At 36.5% G+C, this 22,592-nt stretch overlaps 1 protein-coding gene and 1 pseudogene across 3 annotated transcripts; both read left to right on the top strand.

Moving 5' to 3' along the window:
- Positions 1 to 767: 767 nt before the first annotated feature.
- On the top strand, positions 768 to 6,016 carry LOC121751146 (annotated as a pseudogene).
- A 2,419-nt stretch (positions 6,017 to 8,435) lies between these two features.
- LOC121751024 (probable phosphoinositide phosphatase SAC9) lies at positions 8,436 to 21,056 on the top strand. 3 transcript variants are annotated; one of them, XM_042145723.1, is made up of 14 exons: positions 8,436 to 8,734; positions 9,068 to 9,154; positions 10,157 to 10,752; positions 12,019 to 12,151; positions 12,895 to 14,111; positions 14,712 to 14,819; positions 14,951 to 15,121; positions 16,000 to 16,242; positions 16,320 to 16,796; positions 17,113 to 17,940; positions 18,079 to 18,276; positions 18,993 to 19,448; positions 19,600 to 19,827; positions 20,402 to 21,056. In XM_042145723.1, exons 2-14 carry the CDS (start codon positions 9,142 to 9,144, stop codon positions 20,681 to 20,683), a joined length of 4,950 nt encoding a protein of 1,649 aa, XP_042001657.1. In that variant the 5' UTR covers positions 8,436 to 8,734; positions 9,068 to 9,141; the 3' UTR covers positions 20,684 to 21,056. The 3 variants fall into 3 exon arrangements, with proteins under 3 accessions (XP_042001657.1, XP_042001658.1, XP_042001656.1); XM_042145724.1 differs by having other exon boundaries at positions 10,154 to 10,752; positions 17,116 to 17,940; XM_042145722.1 differs by having other exon boundaries at positions 10,154 to 10,752.
- The last annotated feature ends 1,536 nt before the right edge of the window (positions 21,057 to 22,592 follow it).

Below are 22,592 nucleotides of genomic sequence, written 5' to 3'. Positions count from 1 at the left end.
TCTTTTCTTCTTTTGACAATTACATGGTGATTTATTAATATGATACTATCATGTAATTATTGCACATATATTGTTTCCTTAATACATATGTAATCATTATACATAGCCAGCTATAGATAATACCAAAATTATACCTTTCCTTTTCTGCTTTCAATTAATATAACTTTCTTTGAAAATAAGTTGGATTCTCTTTCAAATTTCTTTCACTGTGGAAGGCCCAAAATATTCTCTTTCCAATTCGTATCTATATTAATAAAAAATAATTTTATTAATGGACATTATATATTTTAATGTACAATTAGTAATATAAGTGAAAGAAAAAGAAAAAATAATAATACTACTTCGTAAATTTATTTTTCATGGAGAATGAAAGTTTATAATTACTCTACTTCATTCTTTCATAAAATAGTAGTATTGCATTTTTCCATTATTGCTCATCTACCAAATTAATCTCATTTCAATTCCGAAAACTTTATTACTAGTACTTGCTATATCTCTTTTTTATAATCTACTTGACCCATTTTTGACATAATTTATTACTTTCGAATTCGTTATAGTAAAACTTTTTTCACGCGTTTCAGAATTATTTATATTTAAATCAAAAATAATGATTGTTTTTTAAAACACTGAAACCGAAAATCGCGGCGAAGGATCCGCGGCGGCGGAGCATAGCCTGAAAATCACGGACAAAAAAATGAAAAAAAAAAGACCCTTTTTTTCACACTTTGTCAACTTTAGAAACTGAGAAAGCATTTACAACTACAAAAACAAGGCACAATCACGGGCACAATAAAAAACCAGACGTTTGCAATCCCCAGCTACTGAAATTCTTCACTTTCAGTTACCAAATCAAAAAGCAACCAAAAAAGCCCATGCCACTGGTCCATACATCCCACACGAAACACACTCCGCGTGAGCAAATTTCTATTTTGCAAAACTAATATTCTACCTTAATTGAAATAAGCCATCACCCACTATACTCAGTGTGCAGAAATTACACTACTACAACCCATTAGCCGACCTTTTTCAGAAAATGGTATGTTGTAATTCTGTGATGAAGAAGGGTTTATGTGTGCCAAAATAGTATCTTTCGTTTGGTGTAGCATGATAAAGTTGATAAACTTGTGTATCATCTTTCTAGTAAATACCCACTTTTCTTCTTCTCCTCCTTCTATTTCCCTTTCCCTTTCCTTTTCAAATTCTTTTAAGGCGGAGAATAAGAGGAAATGGCGAGTCTTGGAGATATAGGGGTGTCGGCGCTGATCAACATAATCAGTGCCTTTGCATTCTTGCTGGCTTTTGCCCTGCTCAGAATTCAGCCAATCAACGACAGGGTTTACTTTCCCAAATGGTACATTGCCGGGAAGAGGACGAGCCCCAGGAGCTGGGGTGGTGTGGTGGGAAAATTTGTCAATCTGAATATTATGACTTACTTCACCTTTCTCAACTGGATGCCTCAGGCGCTTAAGATGACTGAGTCTGAGCTTATCACCCATGCTGGCCTAGATTCTGTTGTTTTCTTGAGGATTTACACTCTTGGGTACTTGCGAGTTTCCTTTTTTTTTCACCCACTTTTATCTTCTGATTACTAGATTGTCTTGAGTTAGTTTTGGTGTTCTACAATCATGATATTTGTGATTTTCAGTTGAGTTTAGTGTTTCGAGTGTTTTTAAGGTGCTTTTTGTCTGTGGTCTTGCCAAAGTTTAATCTTTTTTGCTTGACTTTTACATGCTATGATATTTTGTCCTTTTTTTGGGAATTGGTATCTTCAAACTCATAATTTTGTTTTCTTGGTAATGTGTTTTTATCAATGTCATTGATTTTTTTAAACCTTTTTTTTCCTTCTTGTAATGTGTTTTTATCAATGTCATTGATTTTTTTAAACCTTTTTTTCCTTCTTATTTTGGTTTATGTACCTGGTGGCTTTGTGCATCTTCTGAATTCAAGAAACTCATATGGTTTAGGGAATTGATTCATTGATTAAGCTTTAGGAAAACGAAGGAAAATTTCTCATATATCAATCAGTACAATGTATTTCGTTCCTCTGTTTGCCATTTCAGCAATTATGTTTAAGAACATCATTTGAAATAGGTACCGTTGTAGATACATTTGTGTATATGGCCACGTTTTGTAACATATGTATATATTTGGTTCGGACCACCACTAAATCGAAAGCTACATTACATGTCTAGGATGAAAATGATATGAATATTAGTGCCCATAGTTGGTGGAATTCTTTTAATTAACTGTTTAAAAGGAACAACTCTCGTGAATGATGAGTATACTCATTTTCTAAACTCTTTCTCTTCCTGTTGTGTATTTATGTCTCAGCTGTTAGATTTACGTTGCAGTTAAGTGAATGTTTTTGAACCATTAAGCTATGTCCTCATTTAGGGTCCAATCATATTTTGATGAGATAATGCAAGAAGCTTGGTGTTTGCTAATGTTGCTTTGGTTTCGAGCCTAACTTGATGTTGAAGGTGGAATTTCTTTTACGTTATTTACACGTTGCTAATGATGTTTTGGTTCCATCAGGTTGAAGATATTTGCTCCAATTGCAGTTGTGGCAATTCTAATACTGATTCCAGTGAATGTATCTGATGTAACTCTATCTTTCTTGCGCCGCGACTTGGTTGTCAGTGACATCGACAAGCTTTCAATTTCAAATGTTCGCCCCGAGTCTAATTTGTAAGTTTATGGCCCTCTTACCAAAATATATTGAAATGTCTTGTCCTACTAAATAACTTCAAGTACATTTTGCATGACATAGAAAGCGTATTGTTTGTTGAAGTCCGTTGTTGCTTTCCAGTCGATTTCCTTATTTTTTTTTCATCACACCTTCAGTTTTACAAGACCCTGAAGATGACTGTTGTTGTTGAATCTCAGGTTTTTTGTCCACATATCGATGGAGTACCTGTTTACGTTCTGGGTTTGTTTCATGCTTTATAAGGAATACAATAGAGTTGCTTCAATGCGGCTTAATTTTTTGGCTTCTCAAGGCAGGCGTCCTGAGCAATTCACGGTTAGTCGTGTTGTCTTTGCTGTAACTTGAAACATGCTTTTCTTACACGATACTTGATCAAGAGTCAATGGGATAATATCTTTGATAATTCTTATTGGTGACACTTGAAATTGCTAGAAAAGCTTCTTCTTTGTAAAGTTCATAACCTGCTATTTTATGTTCTTTTTAAGCTTTCAAAAGTTGTTTTTAGATATGCTGTACCATGAGAAGACAGCCATTGCCATTTACTTATCAAGGTTTTTTAATATATAATAATCAGGTTCTTGTTAGAAATGTACCGCATATTTCAGGACGCTCGATATCAGATAGCATTCAAACCTTCTTCCGGAGAAACCATCCAGATCGTTACTTAACACACCAGGTAATACAATCTCTCATACAAATTCTTGCTCAGAATCTACACTCTTGGAGAACCTGACTCTTCCTCCATATCCTCGAAATCTTGTCATTTTCAATTACTTGAACCTGCTTGATTTATTTTTTACATTTTGTTAATAACATTTCATGTGCTATACCAGGCTGTGTACAACGCTAATAAGTTTGCCAGACTTGTTAGACAAAGAAACCGACTTCAGAACTGGCTCGACTATAACCAGCTCAAGTTTGAGAGGCATTCAGACAAGAGGCCTAAGACGAAGGTATAGTCCTTTGTGAATTCATGACCTTCAAGAGATATTTCCTCAAAATAAGTTTATCTGGTTTAAAACTTATTTAAAATGTACTGGTTTTTATTGTGCAGAGTGGTTGCCTTGGGCTTTGGGGTAAAAAAGTGGATGCAATTGACTACTATAAGGATCAAATTAAATATCTTGACACAAAAGTAAGTCTGATCAACAACTAGTTTCATTTTTTCTTGACAATATACTAATTTTCATCCCTTGCTTGCTATTAGTTGACGATGGAGCGCCAAAGATTCTAAAAGATCCAAAATCCATTACACCAGCTGCATTTGTGTCATTCAATTCTAGATGGGGAGCGGCTGTTTGTGCGCAGACACAACAGAGCAAGAACCCCACACTCTGGCTAACAAATTGGGCGCCTGAACCTCGTGATGTATACTGGAAGAATGTCAATATACCATTTGTTTCACTGAGCATCCGGAAGCTAGTGATATCTCTGTCTGTGTTTGCATTGGTCTTCTGCTACATGATACCTATTGCTTTTGTTCAATCACTGGCCAATCTGGAGGGTTTAGAGAGAATTGCACCTTTCCTCAGGCCAGTAATTGAAAGGTAAGTGTCGGTTTTCAAATCAAAGAGCTTAATATCCTTCACAGGCAGTTTCTTTTCTACGCGTAATTACATTTGTATTCTGCTGAAATAATAATCGATTTGCAGGAAGTTTGTGAAGTCATTCCTACAGGGTTTCCTTCCTGGTCTTACTCTTAAGCTCTTTTTGCACTTTCTCCCTGCAATCCTTATGGTTATGTCGAAGGTAGAGGGGCACGTGGCAATATCAGTATTGGAACGAAGAACTGCTGCAAAATATTACTACTTCATGCTTGTCAACGTGTTCCTTGGCAGCATCGTGGCTGGAACTGCGTTCGAGCAGCTTCATGCTTTCCTTCACGAATCTGCAACGCAGTAATGTTCCTTGCATGCATCTCTTGTTGTTTCGTGCATTTTAGGAGTTCGGATTAATATAGACGTATTTCACCATCCAGTCCTTTTGATGTTTGTTTGGCTGCAGAATCCCGAGAAACATTGGTGTATCAATACCAATGAAGGCTACTTTCTTCATTACGTATATAATGGTCGATGGCTGGGCAGGGATAGCTAGTGAAATACTCCGGTTAAAGCCTTTGGTGATTTTCCAGTTGAAGAACATGTTCATTGTGAAAACCGAGAGGGACATGGAGAATGCGATGGACCCTGGAGGTGTCGACTTCCCAGAGACTTTACCGAGCCTTCAGCTGTATTTCCTTCTAGGCATTGTTTACATGGTCATCACACCAATCCTTCTTCCCTTCGTACTCATCTTCTTCGCCTTGGCATACTTTGTATATCGACATCAGGTTAGCTCGAATCAACTCTAGTGAAATTCAAGAATGGCTTAGGCTCTAGTTTTGTGAAATCGTATCTCCTTCTTCATGTGCAGGTGATTAACGTGTATCACCAGAAATACGAGAGTGCTGCTGCATTCTGGCCTCATGTTCACAGCCGCATTATAGCAAGCTTGCTCATTTCACAGCTCCTCCTGTTGGGGCTATTGAGCACGAAAAAGGCTGCAAAATCGACCCCGTTGCTAGTGATGCTACCCGTATTGACTCTGTCGTTCCACAAATACTGCAAGAATCGCTTCGAGCCTGCATTCCGCAAGTACCCTCTTGAGGTAACTTCTTGAATGTTACAGCAAAAACTCACTTGAATATTGATATTCTGTTAATACTAATGGTGATGGATCTGCCCTCTCTTGGCCTCTTCAGGAAGCCATGTCCAAGGACACACAAGACGGCGCCTCTGCCTCTGATGTGGACATGAAATCCTACCTGGAAGACGCGTACCTGCACCCCATTTTCCGGTCATTTGAGGAGGTGGAGTTGGTGGAAGTGAAGGTCGACACAGATCCAACCCCGGCCAAGGAAGCCAGCCCTTCTCCGAGTGAGCCAAGCTCACCCTCCCCTCTCCATGACCACAAAGGGGACGAAGAAGAAGAGGCGGCATCCCACGCCGTGCAACAGTATGAATTCGGACAGCCTCACGCCGCCTACCAATATGAAGTGGAGCAGCACCACCATGTGTATCAGTATGAGAGTGGCTCTCAATATCAACATGAAGTGGAATCAGCCACCAATGTGCATAGATATGATGAGAGTGAGCCTCACTATCAGTACTACCACTAGTGAGGTCTGGTGCTAGTTTGTTTTTTAATCTAGAGCTCTTAACAGAAAATAACTGCCATTTTCAGTTACAAGTTTTAGCCAGCTGATTCAGACAACTCTATCTCGTTGTAGTGGCAAAATTTATTTATAAATACTTCTCATTTGTTTTTAAACATTGACAAGACATATTTTTACTTTAGAGCAAAGGTCAAAATTGATCCTGAACATATGTCCATTTTATGATTTTCGTCATAGACTTTATCTTTTGAATTTTTTGGTCCTGTACATTTCAAATCGGATCACAATTGGTCTTCCGTTAACAATTCCGTTAATATTTAACAGTCAACGATTTAGGTCATCTTCTATTGCTTATAGCATCATAATCCAAAATCAAAACCAAATCTCCATCATTAGATTTCAAAATGAGTGGATGAGATTAAAATCTTACGAATTTCAATAACCAGTAGACAAAATATCAACAAAAGGGTAAGATCATCATTTTATTATCATATCATAATTTTCGTGTTTTTTTATATCAACATAGTGTATTACAAATATCAACACAATGACATGAGTATATCAACACAGTTTTATTGATATTTTACATGCATTTTGTTGAGATTGTTGAGATTTTACATGCATTATATTGAAAATTTACATACATTATTTTGAGATTTTTTTTGTATTTGTTGATAAAAAATCGGTTTATCAACGTAAACGAAAACTGAAATAAAAATCATCAAATTCCATCATCCGAATGTCGTCAGAACATATGCAATTGAGATATCGTTAGAATCCTTATAAACATACCTTTAATTTGATATATTTTTTGCGAAAAAATAATTTAAATCGAGTGAGTTACGTAAATTTAAAGTTTTAGGATAATTTTAATAAGCGAGAATTGACATTAATACCCTTTAATTTTATTTAATAATTATTTAAATTTAAAATATAATCTACTTGACATTATATCAACCACTATATCTCCTAATCCAATGGTTAAAAATTGGTCTTAATTTTAGATTGCTAATTAGTTAGTAATTTGATCACATCCCGTCAACGATTTTAATCATAATTTTGACCAACTTAAACAATTTTTAATTATTTAATAATCAAAATGATTTTTTTAAATAAAATCATAAATCACAGTGGTAAAATTGACCAACTAGTCATCGTTGCTAGCCGCCACATGCAGCTGCAAATGAAACTCACCTCACCTCCATTTTCTCACACTCTCACGATTGCAAGTCTCGCTGATCTCTTCATCTCCTCAATTTTAGATGCTTCACTTCATTTATTTGTTGCTATTTTTACTCTCAATTTCCCAATTACTAATAACCCCATCGGCGCCCTTCTCGGGACACCGCCACAGCCTCCTCCAAAACGACACCGCTTCCTCCAAATGTCCTCTCACCTTCGGATTCCTGCGGCAGCTGGCGCCAGACTCCAAACACCTTAATCTCGACACCCACTCCGAGTGCCAGTACATCTTGCAAGGCTCCGCCTCGTCCTCGCCGACCACCTCCGCCGCACCGACTCCTTCCTACCCCTTCGATTCTCAGCAGGAGGCGGTGCTTGAGGTCGATTCTCAGTCGGATTCGATTTTGAGAGGCAGGTGCTCTTCCCCTCCCCCCCTATCGTTCTCCTTCTCCGTCGACTTATCGTTCTCTTTCTCCATCTAGAGTTTCTTCCTTCTGCCGATAAACTAGCTTAGCTCTTGTCCCGCCGCTCGCCGCTCAGAGAACAACGGCGCCATCGAAGTGAGAGAGTGACCTTTCGTTTTTGTTCAAAAATTGTCCGACTGTTGTAAACTTTTTCTTACTCTTTATTTTCATTTTTAATACTCTTAGGTATTTTAAATGATATATCCTTAAAATAATTAAGGTTATGATTAGGAGTTGATAATCCCATTAAAAATTAGTTAAGTTGGTCAAAATTGTGATTAAAATCGCGAACTGTTAAATATTAACGAAATTGTTAACAGACGACCAATTATGATCCGATTTGAAATATACATGACCAAAAAAATCAAGAGATAAAGTATAGGTTTAAGACCAATTTTGACCTTTACTCTTTACTTTATACTACTAGTAGTATTTATTTTGAGAGCTTTTATTTTCTTCAGCTTGATACTATGTTTATAAAAGCAAATAATATGAAACCACTTACAGAAACAATTCTAGTTCTATATGATTATAAATACAAAAAGATAATTTCGTAAATATGAGTACAAATAAAAATTACTTTATTAATCATTTTTTACACAAAGGAGATGACCAGATCCATGTATAGGGAGTAGAAGGAATGACTATTTTCTCATTCTCTCTCTATAACCCAATAGTCCCATTGTTTTCAATTTTGTTCTTCTATAAAAATTAATCTCTTTGTATAAATTTCATTCTCACTAACAATATTTAGTTATTTTCTTTCTATCTCTTTTTTTTTTAATTTATCCTATTAAAGTTAAAATCGTTACGATTATTGGATGGGGACGGTTTTTGTTTACTTTTTCCTTTTTTTTTTGGAGAAAAGTAAACCAACGACTACTCTATTATGAACGACATAGACTACGTTTCTTAAAGTCGTGTGCATTCATGTTTGGTTTGGTGAATATTGCCATTCTGTGAAAATGTTCGCGTCTCTTCATCGTTAACGATTTTTTCTTGTTTCTCAACCTTGAAAGCTGATCCGCCTAGATGTTCGTATTTTGATTCTGGCCACGGCCGCTCTCTCCCCTCCATCGCCGTCTACCCGCCGGAGCCACCGCCATTCCTCTCGCAAAAGCACCCAGCGAATGCTCACCTACCGGCCGGTCAATCCGAGGACGATCTGTCTGTGATTCGGAGGTTCTCGGAAAATCCCAATCTGCAAAGTCTTGCTACCTGAATCAGGTTATTATTCTGTATTAAAGTTGACCTAATACCTGGTGAATCGGTGTTGATCTGTATTTCTAAGTGATTGAATAATCAACTTTTCATTTGTAATTAGATCATACAGTATGTTTTTGTGGCTGTTAAGTTTAGTCAGCTTATAACTATTGGTTTGTTTAAGCCATAGAAGATTGGAGATGGACTGATGTTTAAACATTGTCAAAATCAGAGCATAATGCATACTTACAGAATTCTGACTGAATCTCTTTTGTTATGCTCCAAGAATGTAAACTATGTGCGGCGAAAGTAATTGGGTACATGGTTGCTAATTTGGATTTCTTCCTTTTCCCTCAGCCGGACTACTCATCCATCCCAGTTTTCGAATCTCACTGCTAAATAGAACTTGAAGACTGGTGAACTCTCAGAGCATGGAATCATCTGGTGAGCTGTTAACTATTTTTACAGACCCCCCTTGATTCTTCTTGCTGTCTTCAGCGTCAATTGAGAATTTTAATCATATTTTAATATAATTGTTGGTAAAGACTAGATTGGAACATTCCAAAGATAGGACTGAGCAATTTATATGGTCTTTTACTCGTTCGCTTTCTAGGACTTTTGTCAAGTAAAACATGCAAATAGATGATGCCTAAATTAATGCACAACATTCTGTTGTGCTCCTTATCATTTATAAACTATTTTTTTGTTTATAATCTTAATCGATTTTGTTGATTATTTCTTTGTAAAAATAAGATGCAAAGTGGTTTCACTCCCTTTATATTCCCCTTGTATGAATATCATTTCGGTTACATTTTATGAAAAGGGCTGCTTCTAGTTTTTTGCTTGTCTTTTCTTTTTTGTTTTCCTTAAATTATTTAAACTGGATGAAAACACTTCATATAATCCTAAAGAAATTTCTGTAGTTCTTGCTTTCATAATATAATTTTATGTCATGTGGCCATCAGAGAAGTACGTAGAAGTTCTTACAGATTTTGAATCTAATACTTTTCTGTGTAAAAGGAAGTGACATTTTGATTCCTAACTCAACATCTATTTCCTTTAATACTCCCTTCGTCCCATAAAAATATGTGCACTTTCTATTTTCGTCTGTCCCACAAAAATATGTGCATTCCATTTTTAGAAAGTTATATCAATTTAATAATGTAGGTCCCATTATCCACTAACTCTACTTTAACTATCATTCTCCTCCTCTCTCTTACTTTACCATACCATTCTCCTCCTCTCTCTTACTTTACCAATTTTGTCTTAATTCTCGTGCCATCTCATCCGCCCATATTTTTATGGGACGGAGGGAGTATTAAATAAGAAATTCTCATGTATGGTTGGTGCTAAATAGAAAACTATTTTCTGTCGCACTGGTTTATATAGGTACAAAAAACTTGAATTTCATTCTGATTCCAGAATATTTTTGATCTGTTGCAGTAGGTTCTCTAAGGGATACATCTGTTGTTGTTGTCACTTTGGACTCAAGTGAAGTGTATATTATCGTCAGTCTGTCTACTAGGACTGACACACAAGTTATCTATGTTGATCCTACGACTGGGGAACTTTGTTATACTTCTAAGCAGGGTTATGATGTTTTCAAATCACAAAACGAAGCATTAGAGTGCATCACAAATGGTTCAAAATGGCCTTGTAAGAGTATAACACATGCTCGGGCACTCTTAGGCTATGCAGCCCTTGGCAGCTTTGGGTTACTGCTTGTTGCAACTAGGTTGACAGCCAGCATTCCAAATTTGCCTGGTGGAGGATGTGTTTACTCAGTAACGGAGACCCAATGGATTAAAATTTCCCTTCAGAATCCTCAACCACAAAGTAAAACCGAAATGAAGAATATTCAAGAACTAACTGAGCTTGATATCGATGGGAAGCATTACTTCTGCGAGACTAGGGACATAACTCGGCCTTTTCCAAGTCGTATGTCAGTGCACAATCCTGATGATGAATTTGTGTGGAATAAATGGTTTGCTATGCCTTTCAGGAAGATTGGGCTTCTGCAGCATTGTGTCATTCTTCTGCAGGTTTTAGTCATACTTGGTATCTTCAATTTTGTATACTTGCTAAATATTCTTTTGGCACATCTAATATACTGGTGAACCTGCTATCTATGCTTCTGGTACATGCAATTTGCTTAACCTATTCGGATGGATTCCCATGATCTTATCTCTACTAAAAGATGTCATATCTACGAAAAGATGCTAGCAGTGGGTACTTTCTTTTGCAAAATCATTTCACCAGAAAAATCTCAGTGCCACTGCTCTAGAACAATTATTTGCGTATTTGTTCTTTTTTGCTAAGTGTTACAGGAGATTGTATCTGCACGTCATGTGTCTAATTTTTGTATTAGCGAATCTCGAGTTTGAGATTGATACATACTTATGCTCATCTCAGTTCTACATCTGTAAAGTATTCTATGGCCTGGGCTGAATGTCCTGCTAACTAACTACTGCTATGTGGTTAGTATCATCACAACTTACAATCTAGTCTAGAACTAGAACTTTTTGAGAAAATAGACAAGGGAATTTGAAATCAGTTTATAGTTATGGAAGTGATATAATGTAGGCTGTCAGTCATTATTTTTGAGCTGCTGTTGCTCTATCCCAAAAGTTTACACGTCATTATTGATCTTCATGGCAACATGAACTCCGTGACTGTGTAATTATATTCTGACACATCTGAAGAAGAAGCCCTGTTGTCTTCAAAAGAGAAAAATACTTGGAGACACAGCTATAAGACATAGATATTTTTTGAAGCTGGACATGGATATTTTTGAAGCTGGACAAAGGAAATTAGTTAGGTACATTAGAAAGACAAGATGTGAATATGACAGTGGCAAACTGAATGAAGAGCATGAATTTGTTCAGATAGAACTTAGATTAAAAATTACTCTCACTGGTTTCTAAATAGAAGTAAATTTTCTCTTGCTTGGATGAGCTAAGCTTTCGTTTCGTACAACTTATATCTTTTATAGTCTTTTCTGCTGAGTTGGATAATCTCTCACACTGTCATATTTCAAGCACAACATTTTTTGATTCCATGGGGAATGGAGCATAAAAAGCTATTTCGTGTGAATATTATTCAATCTATGGGACAATCTCTAAAGATGTAGTACTCTATCTTCAGTTTTATTGTTCTTTGTTTGGGGTGGGGTTGGGGAGGGTTGTAGTTGAAGTTCTCCAGCTCTCTTGTGCCTTCTGATTTGTCTTTTCATTGTGTATTTTTTAGAGAATTTTGTACTTGGCATAGTTTCTGAACCCAACATGCAATAATTGCCAACCAACATACAGGGATTTGCTGAATGCAAAACTTTTGGTAGCCTTGGGCAGCAGGAGGGGGTTATTGCACTTACTGCTCGTCGTAGTAGATTGCATCCCGGAACGCGATACTTAGCCAGGGGTATAAACTCATGTTACAGCACAGGTATTTTTTTCAATGAAAATAACTAATTTTGATGCATTAGCTTTTCGTTTTGTGCCTGCACTAATGTTAATTTTTAAATTTCATGTATGATTTCATAGAAAATTGCTACAACCGAGTCAAGTATCATAAGTTCAATCACCAGGGTGAATCTTTTTAAAATTGGTCCAGTAGCAGAATAGTGCTATGCATTTTATTGGTTAAGTAGCTGAATGGTGAGGTGAAATCTTGAAGTTTAAAATCGTACGTTCTTGCAAATTAGATTGTCTCCTGATAAACGGCATCCTCTCTTTTCCACCTACTTTTGGCCTTACCATCGGTAGTACCAACTAAGTTGAGTCGTATTCCTTTTTGGGACGTCCCAACAAAGTTGAGTCATTTCCTTGTTTATCAAAACACAAAACATCTAATCACTCTTACTTTATTCCATCACCTACTTAACTCTTTTATCTCTCCTATTCTATTTTATTTTCATTTTATCCATTCAACACAATTCCTTAATCTCCGTGCCCAAAAATTATGTTTGATTAGTGTAATGTCTTTTGCATGTTTCCTTGCGCTTCTCTTTGTCTGATAGACGCCATTGTGGTATCTTTTCTTCCTGATTGCTGGAACAGCACTTGATCTGTGCTTTTCATCTTCAAGTTTGTATTCCATCATGCTTGTTTCTGATACCTGGCTTCCCACATGTATGTTTACTTGTTTTACTTCCCATTTCCATGCATTTATTTTGGTTGAATGGCTAGGCAATGAAGTTGAGTGTGAACAACTTGTTTGGATTCCCAAAAAAGCTGGCCAAAGTGTTCCTTTCACCACTTACATTTGGCGTAGAGGCACCATTCCTATCTGGTGGGGCGCTGAATTAAAACTTACTGCTGCTGAAGCAGAAATTTATGTATCAGATCGTGATCCTTATAAAGGGAGCTCAGAATACTATCAGAGATTGTCTCAAAGGTATGATGCACGTAATCTGGATGGAGCTGTTGGTGGGAGTCAGAAAAAAAGTGCTTTGGTTCCAATTGTGTGTGTGAACTTACTAAGGAATGCAGAAGGAAAATCTGAATCTGTTTTGGTTCAGCATTTTGAAGAATCTTTAAACTATATTCGTTCCTTGGGGAAACTTCCTTATGCTCGAATTCACTTAATTAATTATGATTGGCATGCTAGTGTAAAACTTAAGGGTGAACAGCAAACAATTGAAGGACTTTGGTATCTTCTTAGAGCACCCACAGTTTCTGTTGGCATTTCCGAGGGGGATTATTTACCCTCTCGTCAAAGGATTAACAATTGCAAAGGTGAAGTAATCTGTAATGATGACTATGATGGTGCCTTTTGCATAAGATCACACCAAAATGGAGTGATACGTTTCAATTGTGCGGATTCTTTGGATAGAACAAATGCTGCGAGTTTCTTTGGTGCGCTCCAGGTTTTTATGGAGCAATGTAGGCGGTTAGGCATATCACTTGATAGTGATCTTGCATATGGTTATCAAGCACCTGGTAATTTTGGTGGCTATGTTGCTCCATTGCCTCCTGGCTGGGAGAAGCGATCTGATGCTGTGACTGGGAAAACATATTATATAGATCACAACACTAGGACGACAACCTGGAACCATCCCTGTCCAGATAAACCTTGGAAAAGGTTCGACATGACCTTTGATGAGTTTAAGAGATCAACGATCTTGTCACCTGTATCTCAATTAGCTGATCTTTTCTTATTAGCTGGTGACATTCATGCAACTTTATATACGGGTTCCAAAGCCATGCACAGCCAAATACTTAGCATTTTTAACGAGGAAGCTGGAAAATTTAAACAGTTCTCTGCTGCACAGAATATGAAAATCACCCTGCAAAGAAGATATAAGAATGCAGTTGTAGATAGCTCCCGTCAGAAGCAACTAGAGATTTTTCTGGGGCTAAGGCTCTTCAAGCATTTTCCCTCAGTGATTATCAATCCCTTGCATGTATGTATAATTCAACAGTTCATTTGATTATGTAGTTTTTATCTCCTCAACATGTTGCTAGACTATTCCTGGCTTTTCTGAGTTCTGCTACTTCTGCTAGCCTCTACTTTGTTTAAAATGGTTGTTATTTTTTAAATTAATTTCCAGTTTATGATTTTTTTTTCAGCGATTCAAGCTTATGAAAATTCAAACCTTTATGTCTCTGCTATGGTTAATTTTGTTTTGTCAACTAAGTCACTATTCTTTATGAAATATAATGCCCAATATGGGCAGTCATGTTTTTGTGAGCTGTCTTATTGTATAATGATTTTCTGCACCATTAATTCATTTTGCTGAAAAACTAATTTCTATTTTGCACTTCGATATGTAACACACTAGAAGAAGAGGTCGCGGAGAATTGTTAGACTATCTTATGATGTTCAGAATTGTCAATCTGACCTATTACTCCACAAGCGGCTATCAATTCAAAGCAATGTTTAGTTGAAGATACTGTCTTCTGAAATCTAATTGATTTTATATCCACATAAGCTTCTCTGTAAGATGTCAGTTGTCTCCTCCCAAAACTATCAGATTTTCATTAATTTCTGTTGATGACCTCAGGTTCCTTCTCGGCCTTTTGGATGTTTCTTGAAGCCAGTTCCGAGCATGTTTGCATCTTCTGATGGGGGAGCCAGTCTTCTAAATTACAAAAGGAAGGACCTTGTATGGGTATGTATTTCATGTTGTTATGAGACTTGATGTTGGTCATGATTTTTAGTTCTGTATGATTAGCTCATTATTATTTTTATTTAAAACAGACACCTTATCGTCTGAGTTAATTGCTTTTGTATGCACACCAGGTTTCTGCGCAGGCTGCAGATGTGGTTGAGCTCTTTATCTACCTTTCCGAGCCTTGCCATGTTTGTGAGCTTCTTCTCACTGTAGCGCACGGTGCTGATGATACTACTTTCCCATCAACAGTTGATGTGAGGACTGGGCGCTATATGGATGGACTCAAACTCGTTCTCGAGGTCGGGTATATCAGTATGTTGATATTCCAGACTGTGCCTTTTACAAGTTATCTTTTACTTTTATTTCTAAATATCCACATGATTGTGTTGCTTTGTGTGAGTTATCTGTAGTAGTGTAGTTACTACAAGTTCTTTTTGGAGCCTATCCTTCCATACCTCAGTGATACCTACAAATTTGATGTTTTATGCGGTACTAGTTATCTTTGTGTAGAAGTCGTACCAATAAAATATACTCCACATGGATTGGGAGGTTTGAAAATTAGTTTGCATGATGTTGGTAGTGGTACATAGTTAACTTAGCGGATGCTCTTATATCATGCATATTGATGATATGGTAATGCCTCTTAATTTGGTGTACAGTGCCTTCATGCATTCAAGGAAAATTATAGAATTGATATGCTACTTCCATACCTGTTTACAGACTTTCTTTGTCCTTCCAAATGAACAAAATGAAGTCCTAAAAACTTTACGTCTGATGTCTGATTTCTTAAAATTATAGAATTGATATGCTACTTCCATACCCCTACACACCTTACATCCCTTTTACATCCTGTATAAATGGTACTCCCTCTGTCCCATTGAAAATGAAACATTTTCCTTTTTGGATTGTCCCATTAAAAATGAAATGTTTCCTAAAATGGAAACATCTCTATCTCTACCTTTTCATCTCTCTTACTTTACTCTCTCTCTTCACTAACTCACAAAACAATACTACATAAAAACCCCTGATGATTCCCAAATGTTGCATATTTAATGGGATGGAGGGAGTATATATCTTTACAATCAGAAGGAACTGCAGTTCATAAAAATTGGTTTTTCTTGTTCGAGGCATCTTCTATCAGCTTTACAATTTCTTTGCTGACATTAAATCTTCCCAGGGAGCCTCTATACCTCAATGTGCAAATGGTACAAACATTTTGATACCATTAGCAGGACCTATCAGTGCAGAAGATATGGCTGTCACTGGAGCAGGTGCTCGTTTCCATTCACAAGAATCCTCAAGCCCTTCCATGTTATATGATTTTGAAGAAGTTGAAGGAGAACTGGATTTTCAAACTCGTGTTGTTGCTTTAACATTTTATCCTGCTGTGCCTGGGAGAGGCCCAATGACCCTTGGCGAGGTATGAACAAGTCAAGGGAGTATTGTTGGAAAAATATTGCTTTGAGGATGACATTGTTGAACTTGTTGATAATGCAGGTGGAGATCCTTGGAGTTTCTCTTCCATGGAGGTCAATATTTTCACATGAAGAGAGTGGTGCTAGTTTAATTGAATGGTTAAATGGTAACTCAAAGGAAATGAACCCTTTTCTTACTGAAGGAGATGCGAACAACTTAGATGCTGCCTCAACGAATCATAGAGAGGCTTCTCCGTTACCATCAGAATCATCAGCTAACTCATTTGTGGACCTTTTGACTGGAGAAGTAGTATTTTCTGATGCAATTTCTCAACCTGTTGCTCAGACTGCTGTAAATGAAAGTAGTGACTTACTTAACTTCGTCGATGATGTTGTCATCCAGCCAGTTTCTCAGGGAAATAACAACTTGGATGATGTTGTCAGTCAGCCAATTTCTACGGCAAATAACAACTCCAAGATGGTTTCATCTCAAGGACTTTCAGATAATGGTTCTCAAGAGTACATCAGATTGTTCAAACTTCTTGCAGGACCTCACTGGGTATGTTATGAATGTAGTAATATTAAACTTCGTTGATTCCTGTCTTTCCCTTTAGCAGAGTCAATGTTCTTTCAGATCTTATGACATTGAGATAATTTTCTTTTCAAAGTTCACCTGGCAATTCCCAACTGCTTTGATGTTTTATTCTTTTTATTTTCCGTTGCTGCTTGTGTTAATCGTAACCTAATGGGTATGGTCTGATGATAACAATTAGTATGCTGGGATAACTTGATGTACTATGCAGATATCTGTTTAAATTTAATTTGCAAATGGCAAGCAGAATTTAGACTGATAGTCTTATGTTTATCTTAATTAGCAGGAGAGAAGATTAGATTTCATGGAAGCTATGAAACTTGAAATAGAACGTCTTCGGCTGAATCTTTCTGCTCCTGAAAGGGATAGAGACCTCTTATCAATAGGCATTGATCCAGCCAGCATAAATCCAAATATGATGCTCGATGATTCATACATGGGCAGATTATGCAGGTTGGCAAGCACCCTTTCACTACTTGGGCTGGCTGTAAAGGAAGACAAAAATAATGCTTCAATTGGGCTTGGAACATTCGATGAAGACACGATTGATTTCTGGAATGTTGCTTCAATTGGTGAGAGGTGTTCAGGTGGTGCGTGCCAAGTACGTGCCGAAACTGGGCCAGCTGGTAGTGCATCAGTGACTTCATCATCTTCAACGACTTCAGGGACCTCTTTTGTCTGTTCTGGATGTGGAAAAAAGGTTTGCAGAGTTTGTTCTGCAGGACAAGGAGCTCTTTTGCTTGCGTCTTGCAATTCAAAGGATATCTTAGGCTATAATGGCGTAACTAGCCAGGGAGGATATTCAGCAGATGCTTCTTCAAATCGCTCTGCAACTCTTGACGGGGTTATCTGTAAACGATGCTGCAATGAAGTTGTCCTTCAAGCATTGCTATTGGACTATGCCAGGGTCTTGGTTGGCCAAAGAAGAAATTCTAGAGCAGATGATGCTGCTAGGGGTGCTTTGAACGACGTGTTTGGATTGTCATCAAGAAATTTAATTCCTGAAAGAGATCATTTTGTAAAGATTGAAGAAATTGCAAAGGTTTTAGGGAAGTTGACTGATGGGAAGGAATCACTTGCAGAGTTCCCATTTTCCAGCTTTCTACACCCGGTATTTAGATGATGCTCTTAGTATTTTCCGTATGCATTTCTTAAATGCTTTTGGCTTTGGGTTATTTGGGATGTGTGTATGTTTCTTTTCTTCCCCATGTTACTGAGTTGAAGTTGTCTGTCAATTTATATTTTGTAGGTCGAAACAGCAGCTGGTTCAGCACCATTGTTGTCCTTGGTTACTCCTTTGTATTCCGGATCACAAGAGTCATATTGGAGAGCTCCACCTAGTGTCTCGTCCGTGGATTTTGCCATTGTTCTCAATGAAATTTCTGATGTCTATGGTGTTGTCCTCTTGGTTAGTCCATGTGGCTATTCTGTGTGTGATACTCCTACGGTAAGTATACTTCTGGTGATCCCAACAGTTGATACATTTTAAAGACAATTTGATTCTCCTTTTAATTCAGAAACCTGGAATTCCTGCCTAATGATTTTGTCAGTTTAAACAGTTTCTGCACAAAATGTTACTACTTTGTACTCAAAATTTGTTCTGCATTTATCATTTTTTTTGTCTTGCATAGACCTGGGAATCCTACCCCAGAATCTAAATTTGTTGAATTATGTGTCTTGAGGTGTCAGCGGAAAATCAGAAGTCGAGCAATTGAAGGTTTTCTTAATCGTGATATTTGAGTGTCTTCCTTTCATTTCAATAAATTTCTATGGTCATGTAGGATTGTTTCTATCAGACAGTTATGTGTGGAGGTGGTTTTGATATTTTTTGTGATCTGAATACTTATTTGACTGTCCTTTGTTCAAACATTTTGATGAACCAGTGGTGGTAGATGTCATTTTATTGCTAGTGATATAGTATTATTTAGTTTAGATTCACTCCCTGCATACTTCGCTGTCCCCATGATTTGCCCCCCGGAACTAAAATCGTCATTGACGCTCTTGGGTCTCTGCCACTTATATATTCACATTTGTTGAGTTGACTTTTGGATAATAATGATAGTTTTGACTAACGAGATACTGTCTTATTTTTTTCACTCTGAGGTTAGTTTACGATTTAGCTGTTTTGTTCTATCTATATGCATTTATCTACTGTTTGTACAGGTACAAATCTGGGCTAGCAATACAATAAACAGGGAAGAAAGATCATGCACTGGGAAATGGGATATCCAATCACTTGTAACTTCTTCATCTGAACTTAGTGGCCCAGAGAAGTCATTTCAAGATAGTAAAGTGCCTAGGCATGTGAAATTTGCCTTCAAGAGCCCAGCCCGATGCCGCATCATTTGGATAACGTTGCGTCTTCCAAGAGTTGGGTCTAATTCTGTCAATCTTGGAAGAGACTTCACTCTTTTGTCTATGGATGAAAATCCCTTTGCAAACCCAAGTAGACGTGCCTCGTTTGGTGGTGAGTCTGATAATGATCCATGCATTCATGCAAGAAAGTTTCTGGTGGTTGGAAAATCAGTTAGAAGAGAGATAGGAGCATCACCACAAGGTTCTGACCAAATGAATGTAAGAAACTGGTTGGAGAGACCTCCACAGTTGAATCGGTTCAAGGTGAAGAAACCTTCTAATCCTATTCGATGAAGTAGAACCTTTCTCCATTCTTGCATAAGTTGGCTGAAAATATCTATTAGTTTCTCATAACTATTTCATGTGAAGAACTTTTTCACATATTTGTTGGCTAAAACTTTTTCCAAAATTTCAGGTTCCAGTTGAGGCTGAAAGATTAATTGACAATGATCTTGTTCTCGAACAATATCTATCCCCAGCTTCACCGATGGTCACTGGATTTCGCCTGGATGGTTTCAGTGTGATAAAGCACCGTTTGAATCATTCACCTTCAACAGATTTAGAGTTAGGGGGCAGGAACCGTCTTATAGAAGAGAGGCTCATATCTCCTTCAGTGTTGTATATTCAAGTATCCGCCCTCCAGGTATTAAAGATGATTGTTGCTTGGCTGCTTAATTGATTTTCATAAACTAAATGTTTCTTAAGATCTAGCCTATTTATTTTAGCTTGAGAATGAGATTCTCATTTTTCCAACTATGATTACTCATGGGATATGTATCACGGATCTTAACAGTCGCACCTTATTTGGAATTTACATAACTTAACCCATCCAATCATCTTTAGCTTATTAGAAACATGAATTAATGTATATAAATATGAAGAGCCCTTTGACAAATAAAGGTGCTTGAGAAGCAGACTGAGGACAACTTGTGCGCAGCTAGAAATAATAGCTACTATTGCAGGTTCATTCCTAAATCTTATTGTAGGGGTTTGTACGTTCTCTGGAGTTTTCTTTTTGTCCTTAGTTATTCTGGATTACATAGATGGGACTGCTAAGATCCACGTTATGATGAAATCTCTCTGACTCATGCATTTTCAAACTAAGTTGATGGATTGTGAGTGAGATTGAACATTAGGTTGAAGATGGCATAATTTAGATGAGAACATTTGTTTTTTATTTTGCAAGACATAATCTGAGCCATCATGTTTCTCCACAGGACTCCCATAATATGGTGACTGTTGCTGAGTATCGGCTACCAGAGATCAAGGCTGGCACACCCATGTACTTTGATTTCCCCAGACAGATAAGCACTCGTCGCATAACATTTCGGCTGCTAGGAGATATCGCCGCATTCTCAGATGACCCATCAGAACTAGATGATCCAGAAGGCAGACCGTATCCATGGGCTGCAGGGCTGTCGTTGGCTAACAGAGTTAAGTTGTACTATTATGCTGATCCTTACGAACTTGGAAAATGGGCCAGTCTTTCAGCAGTGTGATCAATGCATCAAACTCCCTCTAATGCATCATTTATTAGCTAAGTGAGCACCGGAGGTGAGTTCTTGCTAATCTCGTTTCTTTCGTAGCATGTTGTCTGTTAGCTAGATTGATTCTTCAAACAGGAAATTGATGTTGTTGCGGTTTAATTTTCTTTTAATTTTTGTAAAAAATAGCCATTTATGAACTATGGTCTGGTTTTTGTTCTTGAGCTGTATGCAATTGTATTATCGATTCATTGGTGTAAGAGACAGTGTTAGCTCTCCGTTTCATTTCTAACAGTCAGATGCATTTTTTATGTTTTGAGTGATGGTTGTCTGTGTGTATTTTGTCAAACACATCTATTGCTTACTTATCATTATTTTTCTTTCATCATTTTGCTATTGATATAATCTCTTTATTTTTCGTTCATGGTTCTGCTATTGATGGATCTTCTCATGCTTTCTATCTGGTTACAAACTATTAATAGAGAAATTAAGCAACTACTATGACAATGGATAAGAACGATGTTCGTCAAATCTTAATTTTTTGATTGATACTAGTACAACATATTGTATTATATGAATAAGGAATGATAGATCTTGACATACAAATAAAATAATTTAAAATTTATAAAATACAAAAAAGTCAAACACTTTTCGATAAATTATAAACCATGTTTAAGACTTCCGGTTATTTCTTATTTAATTTAAAATTTTCAATTATTTTGTTAATTACTTATGTATCGTATTAATAAAAGAAATATGCTAGTATAGACAATTTGAATGATTACTTTTATTATATTTTTATTTATTACTTGTTCATTTTGATCAAATTATTAATAAATGAGATGGAAAAATAGATAACTAGTCCATCTAAATTAGGACAGCTCTACTAGAGCTTTTGTAGTAAATTGGGTGCGGAATTAGGCTTACCGATATGGGCTGTCATCATGCCAACTGCTTGGTTGTCAATTCAATTGTAGGCCTTTTAATTTACCCAACTTAGTACTTATGACTAAAGTCTAAACCAATGCTATTGTATGGGTGATTATTATTTTTTTCTGGTCAACTCTATAATTTTTAAAATACAATATATAATCACAATATTTAACTTTGTAAAATTATTCTATGATAGTCAAAATCAGATCTTATGTGGCAAAATCAAGTATGATTTGAGAACAAAACCACATTAATTTGTATAAATTGGCGTTGTTTTCATCAATGCTCAAAATAAGTGACGTCATTTTTTTAGAACATCGCTTTGCTGTCACATCATACTTGATTTTGTCATACTATTAGTTTTTCGATTTTGACCATTGAGGAATAATTTCAAAAAATTGAAATATTATAATTTTATATTCAAGTTTAAAAACTATGAGACTGATCAGAACTAAATTTATAATCTAAATAATACTAGTAATTACCTTGATATTACATAGAGTTTGAATTTGAAGATTAGTATTTCACTTAAGTCATTTTCAGTTCTCAAATCGTGAAATATCTAATGGGCAAAAAATAAAATGGAGTACTACTATTATTGTAGATCTTCATGATAAAAAATGTTAAAATAGCTATTTGTTCTTATTTTAAATAAGTATTCTTATTTGAAGTTATCATTTATAGAAAGAGACACCGCTAAAATTTAGTAAAAATATTTTAAGCTACTATTTGCTAGTAAAAATCGATTATGGATAGATTTATTTCCTCAGCTTAATGAATAGAGATCTGGTTTCAGACCTTAGAAGAGATAAAAAATTATTTTTAAATATAAATTGTCTTGTTTTTGTTAATATATTGTGTGATATTCGTTCATTGACTATAGTTGGAACCGAGTGCCGAATCGACACTTAATTATCGATGATTAATTAGTCAGTTCCAGTTCAGTTTTTGGTTTAACCGATTCAGCCTGTTTATTTATTTATTTATTTTT

This window comes from Salvia splendens, chromosome 10 (genome assembly GCF_004379255.2).
Source record: "Salvia splendens isolate huo1 chromosome 10, SspV2, whole genome shotgun sequence".
Classification (NCBI taxonomy): Eukaryota; Viridiplantae; Streptophyta; class Magnoliopsida; order Lamiales; family Lamiaceae; genus Salvia; species Salvia splendens.
The sequence above is the reverse complement of the archived record's forward strand: the minus strand, read 5'-3'. Positions and strand labels throughout refer to the sequence as shown.

Bases quoted from the DNA above. Each gene is read 5' to 3' on its own strand.
- LOC121751024 (XM_042145722.1), top strand. The intron at 16,243-16,319 runs GTATGAACAAGT...TTGATAATGCAG, and splicing joins GCCCAATGACCCTTGGCGAG to GTGGAGATCCTTGGAGTTTC. The intron at 17,941-18,078 runs GTATTTAGATGA...TATATTTTGTAG, and splicing joins TTTCCAGCTTTCTACACCCG to GTCGAAACAGCAGCTGGTTC.